Here is a 12,379-nt window from a genome sequence, read left to right as displayed (position 1 = left end):
TACTAAACCAATTAGACCACTCGCCCTCGTTTTCTATGAGCGATCTCCAACACGGCTGCCTCTCGTTGACAATTCGCTCATAGAAAACTCGGGCTCGTAGATCAACTCTCATCAACTCTCGCCAATCGAGGGAAAACTTTCATAGACTCTCATAAAAAAAGAGAAGATCAAAGTCGATGAGAGCACATGAGAGTCGATGAGAGTGCATGAGAGTTTAAGACCAAACAAAAGTGAGAATTTGAACTCTCATCAACTCTCATCCTTGTTTGGCCCGGGCTTTAAATAGAAATCGTTTCAACAGTCAGTGCTAAATGGCGAGAGGGAAGGGGGGTTGGGGGGTTGGGTGGGGAGAGAGGCATCTGGCCTTGGTTCCAGCACCTCATTGTTTGAGAAGATGCACGCGCACCTCGTTTGCGTGTTGTTTTAAATGAACTCTGCTGGAGGTAAAACTAAGACACTTGTTTAATAAACTGTAAAGTGCCATTTTACACGCCCACATTCCCGCATTAACGCTCGCTTTTGGCAGGATTAACAATTATGGCAACATATCAGTTTAAAAATATCACTTTAATCTATTAATGCCTTTAACGAAGTAGTCAAATACAAAGATTATAACCTTGGTATAGAAACATATATATATTTTCTGATTGGGTATGTGCATTATTGGCAAAAAATTAACAGCGTTCATAATGATACGATCTCTTACGATATACATGGAAATTTTTTATCAAATCAATACGCTCTATAAAAGCTCTATTTCAATGTGAAAATACGGATGGCCTTATCTTCTTTGTCTTTATCTTTATTTGCCACGGCATTCTTGGCAAGATTATTTGAGGCAAATCTTTTGAGGCTATCTTTGGTAAATCCTCGAAATGGATAATGCATTTTCTTTCCTTTTGAAGCCGAGATTTCGTGAAGGAATGTTACTTTTGAAATAATACAGTTTCACAGCGGATTTAACACTTGAGCAAAACAAAGCATCTTTGGTTGCGACAAAAAATGGAACTTTGTTTAGTTTAGTTTTAGAATACTACTACTACAAGAATAAATTTAGCTAAAATAATGTAATAAACTTGAACTATGAAGCACACTTTGTTTTGCTTTATGTATTCGATAATTCCCAACTGAAACTTTTACCGTGTTACTTTTAAGCAGTGCTTAGAATTCGTGTCCCGATATACACGCACGATATCACAACCCCTTTCTGAGCAGAGAATTTTGAATAAACTGAGAGAAGGCACGGCAACTACGCGCAAAATTTGCGTAGCTTTTAACTCAAAATCCTTTTTGTAGTTTGTTCAGTTTACATCATATCTTTCGGCAACATGTTTTGTTTTCCAGTTTTGTAAGTCTTCATCGAATTTTGTCCTTGTTCTTTCCAGTTTTTAAAGCACCAAAACGTTCCTAATTTTATATATCTTTTTCTTACGGGGGCACATAAGCCGGGGGTAGCCGGTATCCCGAATATGCAGGCTTCCGAGGGCTGTTCCCACCGGGAGTTCCTTGATTACTTGGTTGTCTGCTTGAAGCGAAGGAGGGGGCCTGGTATCCGGGGGACTGGGGCGGCTCGCTGGCTGAGTGGTTTAGGGACGGGCTTCGCGGATAGACCGACGGGGCGAGGGGTGGTTTCTCGTTTGGCAACACAAGCGGCTGTTTAAGTAACCTTTCCTTGACTTCATACTCTTCTTGGAGCACGGCCGGTTTCTTTTTCTCCACGAAAAGTTTTTGATCCTCTAGCGACAGCTTGCGTCTTCGGCGCGACCGCATGATAACAAAAAGACATCCGCCGATGACCAGTAACACAATTGCTAAGATCACTACCGGGATGATAATGTAGGTCTTCCATACACCCGATCGCTGTTTCGTCACGGGACCAACTCCACCCCCAGCGCCACACTCTCCAAGGCCTTCATACGAGCCAGATTTGACTGGAAATTCCGGTTCGAGAGCTTTCTTTAGATCAGGATTTACATTGTCACCATCTTCATCAACGTCTTCAGAGAGAAACTTCTCCCTCAAAGGAAAGTCACAGTTGTCGAACGGGACAACAGAGGAGTCGAACTGGAACTTGAAGATCACGGAGCCTTCGGTGAATGAGACGGCTCTAATGCTGCTCGCGTTCACTTCAAAATATTGAGCAAGTTTTGAGAGCAGCTCTACTCTAATGTCTAAGTCACTGGAGAATTTCTCGAAATCATAATCAATCTCAAGACCAAACCGATGATTGTAAGAATCAGACGAATCGTCCATGACGTTCACTTCAAAAGCATCATAGTCCTGTTCTCCGTCACTATCAGCAGCAATGATTAAAAACTCGTGAAGGCCGATGGTATCCTCGTCGACAGGATAGGCATAAATCACTTGTTCTTCAGCGTCAAATTTAATCCAAGGCACGTCGGACAGTGTGGTCCATTTGTAAGTTTTCATCGACAGAGTCAGATTGGGCGTAAACAGGTCTTCGTTATCATAAAACGTGTCCCAAGGAATGCGGAACCGGAGCTCCTGACCGCGGTAAACATCCAAGCGGTCAATGGGATTAATGACTTCTGGACGACTAACAGCCTCTGTTGAAGGTTTAACAGATGGTCCTGTTGTAATTTTTTCTGTTGTTGGTTTTTCTGTTCTTTTAGTTGGTTTCTGTGTGGAACTCGGCTTCTCAGGTGGTGTTGGTTTCTCTGTGGTGATTAGTACCGTTTTACCTTTTACCTCGACTGCGGTCGATGGTGTAGTCGTACTAGGCGGAGATGTTGTCGTCGTTTGCTCGGTTGTAGTCGGTTTTACCGTTGTGGTTGGCGGCTTGGTAGTCGTGGTCGGCTGCACAGGAGTCGTCGGCTCTTCCGTGGTGGTCGGTGGCTCGGTAGTTGTCGGTCGTTCGGTAGTAGTCGGTTTTTCTGTCGTAGTTGGTCGTGCGGTAGTAGTCGGTTTTTCTGTCGTGGTCGGTGGCTCGGTAGTTGTCGGTTCTTCGGTAGTGGTCGGTTTTTCTGTTGTGGTCGGTCGCTTTGTAGTAGTCGGTGTTGGTGGTTCCGTCGTCGTCGGTTTTTCGGTCGTTGTCGGCGCCACCGGAGTTGTAGTCGGTGTCACAGTCGAGGTCGGAACAACAGAGCTTGTCCTAGTAACAGTAATCGTGACACTAGCGACAACAGACGTAGGCGGTGCCACAGTCATGGTTGGTGTAGGAGTGGCCTGGACAGCTCGAACGTATCTTTTTGTTGATCGTTTAACTACTTTTGGCGTTTTGTCCTGCGCAGCTTGCTTGCGAGCTCGTTGTCGAGGCTCTTTGGGGTAACCAATGGATACGTGCCATTCAGTCACAGAGAGACCAAGCACTGGACCAAAGGATCCTGTCTCTGCGCTTGATTTGAGAAAGGAGGCTATTCGTACCCCTGTAAAAACACAAACAAAATATTCAAATCTCAATGTCAAAGAGTTGGTGAAATGTCCGTATGGAGTTAACCATCTTAACGATCTGAAATTAGTGGTAGGCAACTTAACCATAAAAAACCATTATCTTTGGACATCTTAGAGAAGATTTTACCCTAATGTGTGGATGGAAATTAAACTTCGGCTATAAATATCGATTTTTTGAAGATGCGCGGAAACAACTTGAAACGTTTAGCCTCAATTTTTCAAGTCGCAATCCGTTTCTATCCTAGCTATCCTTAGCCAAAGATGCTTGTTAACAGTTTCAGTGCTCTAATATGGCAATTTTGAATAAAAATGGACCATTATTTTTAGGTTTCCTATAACACAAATATAAATTTGGGCTTTTAAAAAATCTGGAAAGGCAATCCACGACAAAGCCCGTTTAAATAGAATCAATAGACGTGAAAACCTACCAGCAATTGGTATATCGACCCCACAGCCGATCTGCCAGGAAACGACCACGCCAGGCTGACTGGAATCTGCCACATTTCCTGGCCCTGCTGTTACAGTTATCACATCTTTGAGCCCAAAGGCAGTGTTATGCCCTTTGCCAGCTAACATGTGAAGGTTTTTTACATCCACGTCCACAAAATCGTGCACTTTGTTCATGATCTCTACCCTCTTTTCTCCCGTAACTTTCTCCAAGTGATAATCAAGCACAATCGAGGCGGCTGCCACTGGTAATCCCTTGGGACATTTTGGTTTGGAATACGAATTGGTCTTGGTATTGTTAGAGCGTGACGAAGGCTGTAACGCTTCGTCACGCAAGTCTTTAACCTCGATTTTCAGAGAATGTTTAACACTTCCATCCTTTGATTGAAAATCGATGAAAACTTCACCTCTGTCACGCCAAGACGGCACGCCAAGTAGCAAAGATTTGTCCTCGATGTAAGACAGCCACTGAGGTAAAGTATCTTGCCCTCTTTGAACCACCTAAAAAGTAGAGCGAAAAAGAGATATTTATAGACTGTTGTTATCAAGTACAAAAGAATAGCTTCTTTCAGACCACGCACTCGGGGCTTCAAAACGTCAGGAAGACATTAATAAGCTTCAGAACTATTCAGTTTTACCCGGAATATTGCAGAAGACAAACTTGAGTTTCTCCTCAGTTCTTTCACTAGCCCGTTCAGGCGTTCGGTTAGTCGGAAGCAATGCGAAGAATAGCGAGTGCAAAACGTCCAGGCGTTTGTCAAGAAGGGGTGAACTAACCCGTCTCTTTCTTGTCTTTTCTTCGCGCAGGCTAGTAAAAGAACCCAGGGGAAACTCAATTTTGTCCTGTGTAGTACATGTATCCCGGATAAGAGTACTGACAGTCACCGAATAAATCACTATCCAGTGGATTAGTGTTAACAAAACAAGATACCTTGTCCACTGGATAGTGATTTATCTGGTGGATAACGTTATCCATCCTTTGAACAAATGTGGGCAGGTTGACGAAACAATCAAATGGTGCTTTGTGATCACTACTCTCGAGAAAGGTACTCCGGCTTAGCTTCAAACGACCATTTACAAGTTAGAAAGCTAACGAGATAAATATTCTAATTTTTAAACCGCAATGCTTTTTATACACCACACTATCGAGAAAATAATAATTGGAGTGCATTTCTATAGAGAATTTTATGGTGGTACACCAACTTGAAAGACAGGAAAACCTAAAAACCCCAATAGTCTTATGAGAACTGTTGAAGTACATCCCGGGAGTACATATCTGCAATACATGACAGCTTCTGGGACCTTTGAATTTGGACTAATAACTGGCATGTACTAAAACCCGAAACAACGAAACGAAACCACCGAAACGAAACCACCGAAACGAAACCACCGAAACGAAACGAGCGAAACCACCGAAACGGCCGAAACGAGCAAAACGAGACGAAATCACCTAAACAAGCAAAACCCATTACAATTATTGGGCATGTACTAAAACCCGAAACAACGAAACGAAACCACCGAAACGAAACGAGCGAAACCACTGAAACGGCCGAAACGAGCGAAACGCGACGAAATCACCTAAACAAGCAAAACCCATTACAATTATTGAGAGCTAACCGTAAACAGGCTAACCGGAGTGCATAGTGGGCTAACCTATTAAAGTGAAACGTAGGCTAACCGGGGTGTGTAGTAGGCTAACCGGAGTGTATAGTAGGCTAACCGGGGTTTATAGTAGGCTAACCGGAGTGTAAAGTAGGCTAACCGGGGTTTATAGTAGGCTAACCGGAGTGTATAGTAGGCTAACCGGGGTTTATAGTAGGCTAACCGGAGTGTGTAGTAGGCTAACCGGAGTGTAAAGTAGGCTAAACTGAGTGCATAGTACGGTAAGTGACGGAATTCTTGAAGTTTTGCTTGTTTCGGTGATTTCGTTTCGTTTCGCTCGTTTCAGCCGTTTTGGTTGTTTCGGCGGTTTCGTTTCGCTCGTTTCGGCGGTTTCGGTCGTTTCGTTTCGGTGGTTTCGTTTCGTTGTTTCGGGTTTTAGTATATGCCCTAATAACTTGGGTATCGACTGAGTTAATTAGAATGGGTTTCCAACAGATCTAAGTTGTGATAGCTAGGGTTTTCCGGTCGATCCGGCTTGGATTCGTGTGAAATTTTTGACAAAGTTTTGTCGCAAGAACGGTTTTATTCTGATAGGTTTTATTGACTCTGAAGATGACTTCCGCTCAGGTTGTCGAAACGTCAGTCACCAACAACAGTTCTTTTCAGAACTACTCTCACCCAGACGATCACACTATAAGAACTTCTCATACTCCTGTGTTCAAACTATTTGCTAGGAAAGGTTTTATTATTCCACGGAACAAGGAAAAATTTCTAAGTAATCGTGTGTCATATCAAGGAAATTCTAAATGACAGATTTACTCGAAATAGAATGTGCTAAGGATGGAAATCTCTCGCACTATCCAAACACTTCTAACTATGAGCGTAAAACAGGAAAAATATCCAGTTTAAGTGATATTTCCTGACATATAAACTGTGATATCGTTAAAGGCTTCCTTTGCGACAATTTTTAGCTGGGTTTGGCAAAAAGGTTAAACATAAAAGGTCATAAAAAACCCAGACATACTATATTAAACGGAAAAAACGGCACCCGGAATAAAAAAACATCCAAATTTTGTCTAATTGAGACAATCAGTAGCCTGCGTAGCTGGCGGTTTTCTTGCTAAGCACGTTAGACAATCACTATTTCCATTCCAGAATTTCCGATATTGTGCATAAAGGAAGTACGTTATTTTGGTCCAATTGTGGTTGAAGATATGATCACGCACGACTTGCAAAACAGCAAGCACGAGGCACAAGGGGGATGGGGAAGGGGGGGGGGGCGAGCGAAGCCCCTCACCTCCCTCCCCCTCCCACACCCTCACGCCTGACGCCTCCCCGCTGGCGTCCAGTTCTCTTTCGATTCTTTTCCCGTGTTCAAAATTCGAAGAAAAAAAAAACACAAAAAAGAGAGGTGTAAACAGTCTACGCGGCGAGCAGTTTAGTTTTTCCTCTGTCTAAAATCGACCGGACCTTTGACTTGACATACATGTAATCAAACTCCTAACAGGGAAACCGCGAACCACACGATTCGCGGGCATTGAAAACGGCTTGAGGCAGTGAATTTAGAAGGCTTGAGGCTTGCTCATCACGGCATGGCAGCCCATAAATCACGCTCTCTGCGCTCTGTCCAAATAGGATAGGTACTTGATTCTTTATCGTTAAAATCGACTTTTACAACACAAAAATAATTTGGGAAATGTTATCAATGTTTTGTTTCGATCGATTTACGAGGTGGAGTTGGGCGAGATCTCGTTTGATAACTCATGCCGGAAATCATATCTGCCATGCATAGCCAGACGTCACATGCAGTACAGACAAACACGAATTGTCCGCTCTAGTCACTACAAAAACACAAATCGCTCAACATATTTGTTCCTTTCTTTTCTCTCCTTTTTCAAGCCTCTTTCGCGATTAGAAATACAGCATTGATCAACGAATGCCGAGTTTCATGTCTTATAACTGGTCAAAGATGAATCGATAAAACAGATCCTTCACGACTCATTAGAGCGCGGTTTTGAAAGAATTCCTTTCGCTATGAGTGGTATGCTCGCTGCATTTTATCTCTTTGACACTTCAGCGGGTTTTAATTTCTTTATTCTACACCCTAATTCTTTGTTTCTGCCAAACCACAACAACAGGGGCCCTATACAAAACAAGAGGAAGCCGTTTTAATAAAGAAAAAAATATGCACAATTACTCCGTTATTCGGCGGAGAATGTGCCCACAAAAATGCTAACTTTATGACAATCGCGAATTTTACTGAGGAATACTTGTAGCTGTAAAACGCCCAAGAATTTTGATCATTCCACACAACTGTCACATGCATGTTATCTCGATAAAATTTTACACGCATTTAAAACACGTTAAGCTTCTTCAGTCAACGTGGTATTCATCCCTTTTCTTACATATGTTAGGCACTTAAATGTATTAGCACTTTTACTAGAAGTCACGAGCATATGGACAACCCAGCACTAACTCAATATCCGTAATGCTTTGAATGCTAAATAGATCTAGAGATCATATTTGTATTATTAAAATACGTGCAGAAGGATCACTAACTATGCCATTATTTTAGGTTACCTCTGTGTGTTGCTTAAAGTGTAGCAAACAAATAAAATGACTTTTAACGAAAATTTATATCATCGATGAACGGACATTTGTTCCAAAACATTGCTTTGTTAATTTCGCAACACAAATCCGTTTGTGTGGAAATAAAGATCAGTGTGTATTTATTTTACCCCACAACTAACACAAAAGAAAGGTCGTTTGTCTCGTTTAGTTAGCACCCAACTCACAACTCATCACTTACCGTGTATGTCTCTTTATGGCCACCCTCATTTGGCAGAGAATATACAAAAACCCTTCCAACAACTGCTAATACATTGTCGATGCTTTCAATCGGCTTCATGTTGTTTTGTTGGCTTCCTCTCTCGGCGTGAGCCACCGAAATGAACAACAAACCAAGCAGAAACGCTCTCGAGTTCATGGCGAAGGTCTTTCGCGGTCTGTAACTGATACAACTACCTTTTGGACGGCCCCACTGCCTCTGTGAAATACAACGGTATAACGAGATTAATCAATGCAAGCACAAGCTACTCCGCGGATTTCGGTAAAATACGTGCTATTCCGCGATTGCTGGCTTGGCCCTAGATCTCCAGCTAAAGGAAACGATTTAACGAGTAAATATTAACAAATATCCGCCCTGCTTCTGAAGGGCCGATGACATACGCTTTTACAATAATCTTTATATTTATACCTAGCTAGTCTGTTTCTTTGTTCGGCTAGTAATCTGCCGGGTGAGCTTTAAATGAACACCAAGATTAACACTTAAGAATAATATTTGCACCTTAAGACCAGAAAGAAGCCGTAGTGAGGTGCAGAGATTAGTTTATAAGCTATAAGACGCCGGCATAAATTCCAAATGAACGAGTCTTTAACCGCAACACATTCCACGCGAAAGGGGGTTTCATTCAGAATGAATGATTGCATAAATACTTTAAAACACCCACCGATTCTATCCAAGTTTCCTGAAGCCCAGAGAATGCGTGCCTTCCGCTCGCCCGTCAAGCTTTCCACTCAACTACAGCATGAAATCTACCAAAGTTTACAAACAATAAGAGTCGAATTAATTCCTCAAATAGCCGGGTACTGTTACGCTCGGCTAATCGACTACTATCATATGTTCCCTCTCTGGATCTCTAAAGAGAGCGTCGCTACGGTTCTGTAGATCTGACCTTAGATGAAAGGTACAATGGACGCTCGGAACCTTATGCCAAATGGTGTCGAATTGCTTTATATGTGATGACAAGTGACGAATGAAAGCTGCGCTAGTTAATTCTCCCGGTCACACAGCAGTGCTCTCTACACACAGGCAAGCGAGTTCGGCTGTCGTGCCGGATATATAAAGGCTCTCGCTCAAGATCAGACTGAATGAGGAATTCATTTGAGGACTAAGTTAATCCCTTCAAATTCTATGTTTTCTTTGGAAACAGATGGAATTTGGAAGAAAACGGGGAATTTTTCAGTATCAAATGTCACATTTTTTTACCGAATTGATGGAAACAGGCGTTCTCTAAAAGCAATTTTGTTCCAACCTCTGTGCTTGACTGATTTCAAAAACTAAAAAGGCATCGCTAATGAACAATGACATTTCGTCTAACAAATAACATCAATTATGTGTAGTATTCTCTGATGTATTTATAGACAGAACAATTTTCTGACCTCGTTAACAAGAGACACGCCAGCCTGTGAGAAAGAAAAGGGGAGACATTTCTTATCTTGAGTTGTTTTTGCTGGCGTTGTCTAGTACACTAGAACATGTCAGAGCATTGTTTGCTTTTGAGATTTTAGATTCGGGCTTTTTAAAAGTTTAGCTTTCATTCTAAGATCTGCTTTACAGCCTAGTACGAAAACGCCTTAGAATATTAAAGGCCTAAAGAAATCACGACATCCTTAAAAATAGTTTAACGATATTAATCTTTTTACCTCCCTCGAAGAAAGAACGGAGAATGTTGAGCCACAAAAACAAACCAGCAAAGCTTCAAAAGCTTAAATACGCTGAGTAAATATGTAGACAGACTGGCAAACAGTACTTCAAAACAATGCATTCCTGAAGTCCTTCGAGTAAAATTAATTGATCTCAATTGCCAAATTCAATTTTTGGGACAAGAGAAAATCCATTTGAATATCCGCCTTTGGGTGTTGTATAATGCAATTATAGTCATTATAGTATATCCGCATGCCTGGGATAAAACCCATTTAATAGTTAGCAGCTTTATTTTTGATGCTGAAAGAAACCATAAATGCAAAAGGAAAATGCTCAAAATTAGGACTGAAAAGTTTTCGGATGTCAGGAATACACAGCAGGAAACTGCAGTCATCACGCACACTTGAGAGACATTTCAGGGACAAGGAGCTATGCAGTGTCGGGGCTTGAAAACTTTTGTGAAGCAAACAAACTTTATAAACAGCCCTAAAATTACCGATATATCTACACAAACAGATTGTCGGCCCGTGACCACCCACTAAACTGATAAACGAGTAAGTCTACTATCTGACGTTATCTTATGTTTCACCTTATTAGCTGGAATCGATAAGGTTATCACTGTACTGAAGTTTGCCAAATTCCATTTTTGTGGTTCAATTTAATGGTGATTGCCCAAAACCAGATGCATTCTGTGTGCGCATATGCAAAACCCTGAAAACGAAAGTTCTTTTTCTCAAATTTTCCGTACACCGCGTAATGAAGAATGAAAAAGGGCGAAAATCCTATTTTTATTTAAATAATAAAAAGGGGCTAGTTTCTCCTCGTGTAAAAATATTTCTTTCTTTAAGCTGTAGATATGTTTGTCATGCCTTGTTAATTGGCCTCTTGGCTGCCATCAAAATCAATTTTTAACTAAAAGCGTAAAATATTATTTATTTTTTTAAGCCAATCTTGGTACGGTAAAATAACCCGCCAGTTGATAAGATGGGGCTGATAAGACCTGTGCTGCCATTAACCTTGTCTTGATCTGCCGCTAGGTTGACAGAAATGTATCTTTATGAATGTCACCATGCCAGATCTGTTATTTTTCTCTTTCTCCATCTCGTTATAAACTGTTTACATGTAACAGTAATCTTATTCTAAAAAATACTTGCTTTTCCGGCTCGAAGCTTTGTAATGACCCTCTTTAATGTCATCAGGTGAGTGTTACTTCCAGTCACTCGTCACGCGTACCGCGTGACAGTTCTTGTGAAATTGCGACGATTGCGTGACCACCAACTTTTGCGTGGGAAAGAATTTAGCTCTCGGTGTTTTAAAAGTGATGAGTTGTAATTGTGGGAGTAATGGGGTGTGGGCAATACCATACTTCCGCTTAAAAGCGGATGTCTGAATGGAACACCTAACCGCAATCTTTTTGCAATCTGGAGATCGCAAATACGTTTGTCATTTTTTCGACGTTTTTGCTTGTTTCAGCTAAATGGTAGAATGGGGTTAGTGAGACCATGTACTCTCGGGACTTTTTTTTCTCAAGGGACTGTTTTATCTCAGGGAACTTCCCTGGGTGTCACTCGTTTCGCGTGACTTGTCACTTTACGATTACAATTTTAGTGACATGTCAGCTTTCTTTCTCACCACGTGTGTCTGGGCGATCTAGCGTCGCACAACATGGATTGCGTAACTAAAACACGAATATATCACTAGCACTTCTCGCGTGGAGTGTTGCATGTCGGCTACCGCGTCGCGCGTTCGGTGGTTTCTCGCCATCGTTCTCTTCATCGGCTTCACTGTTTGTGGCTTTCCGGTCTGTTCCCCCTCCCGGCGGCCCAGCTTGAGTGTACGATTGTCGCCCGCGTGTCGGATCCGTATTTTTGTCTTCGGCTCGTCGGCCGCACTTGCGGCGGTCCCTCGCAATCCGTCGAACGCATTTTTGCTGTTTCGCTTCCCCGTTCGACTGCCTCGGTCCCGTGTCGTCTCCGCACTTGTGTGTGGATTGTGTTTCCGGGGAACGAGCATTTTGACATTGGCTGCATTTCCTCCGCGAAGATGGATGACTAAGCTGTAATGATCGAGAACATGCAGATCCTTCGACTCATTTTCAGCAACGTCGATATCTCGAAGAGACTTTGATAGTTATTATCGCAGATTATCCGGACATGAGTTCCGGATGGAGGAGAGTGATGCATGGGCAGCGCCAAATCGCGGTTTATCTTTACATTCTGAATATTTTTTTCGTTGGAGAAAAGATTTTCTTAGCTAGAGACATTGATTGAAACTCAAAGAAATCTAACCTCGTTTTCAGGTCTTTTTGAGAACGAGGCTCAAGACTGCGGGAAAATTCAACTGTTGTATGCTGAGCTATTTTTCACGTGAACTTCACCGCTGTCTTCAAAAAAGACTCGATAAAAGACCCTGTAATGCCTCCTTTTTGATTGG

The 12,379-nt window shown here is 42.1% G+C and overlaps 1 protein-coding gene across 2 annotated transcripts; it reads right to left on the bottom strand.

The window, feature by feature from the left end:
* Positions 1 to 548: 548 nt before the first annotated feature.
* LOC144653416 (dystroglycan 1-like) lies at positions 549 to 9,350 on the bottom strand. Of its 2 annotated transcripts, none has more exons than XM_078513405.1 (4): positions 8,970 to 9,350; positions 8,270 to 8,506; positions 3,840 to 4,359; positions 549 to 3,386 (listed from the first exon to the last, which is right to left on the bottom strand). In XM_078513405.1, exons 2-4 carry the CDS (start codon positions 8,444 to 8,446, stop codon positions 1,429 to 1,431), a joined length of 2,655 nt encoding a protein of 884 aa, XP_078369531.1. In that variant the 5' UTR covers positions 8,447 to 8,506; positions 8,970 to 9,350; the 3' UTR covers positions 549 to 1,428. The 2 variants fall into 2 exon arrangements, with proteins under 2 accessions (XP_078369531.1, XP_078369532.1); XM_078513406.1 differs by lacking the exon at positions 8,970 to 9,350 and adding an exon at positions 8,717 to 8,855.
* Positions 9,351 to 12,379: the final 3,029 nt, after the last annotated feature.

The sequence above is a fragment of the Oculina patagonica genome, chromosome 5, assembly GCF_052425735.1.
Source record: "Oculina patagonica isolate OP01 chromosome 5, crgOcupat, whole genome shotgun sequence".
NCBI lineage: Eukaryota > Metazoa > Cnidaria > Anthozoa > Scleractinia > Oculinidae > Oculina > Oculina patagonica.
The sequence above is the reverse complement of the archived record's forward strand: the minus strand, read 5'-3'. Positions and strand labels throughout refer to the sequence as shown.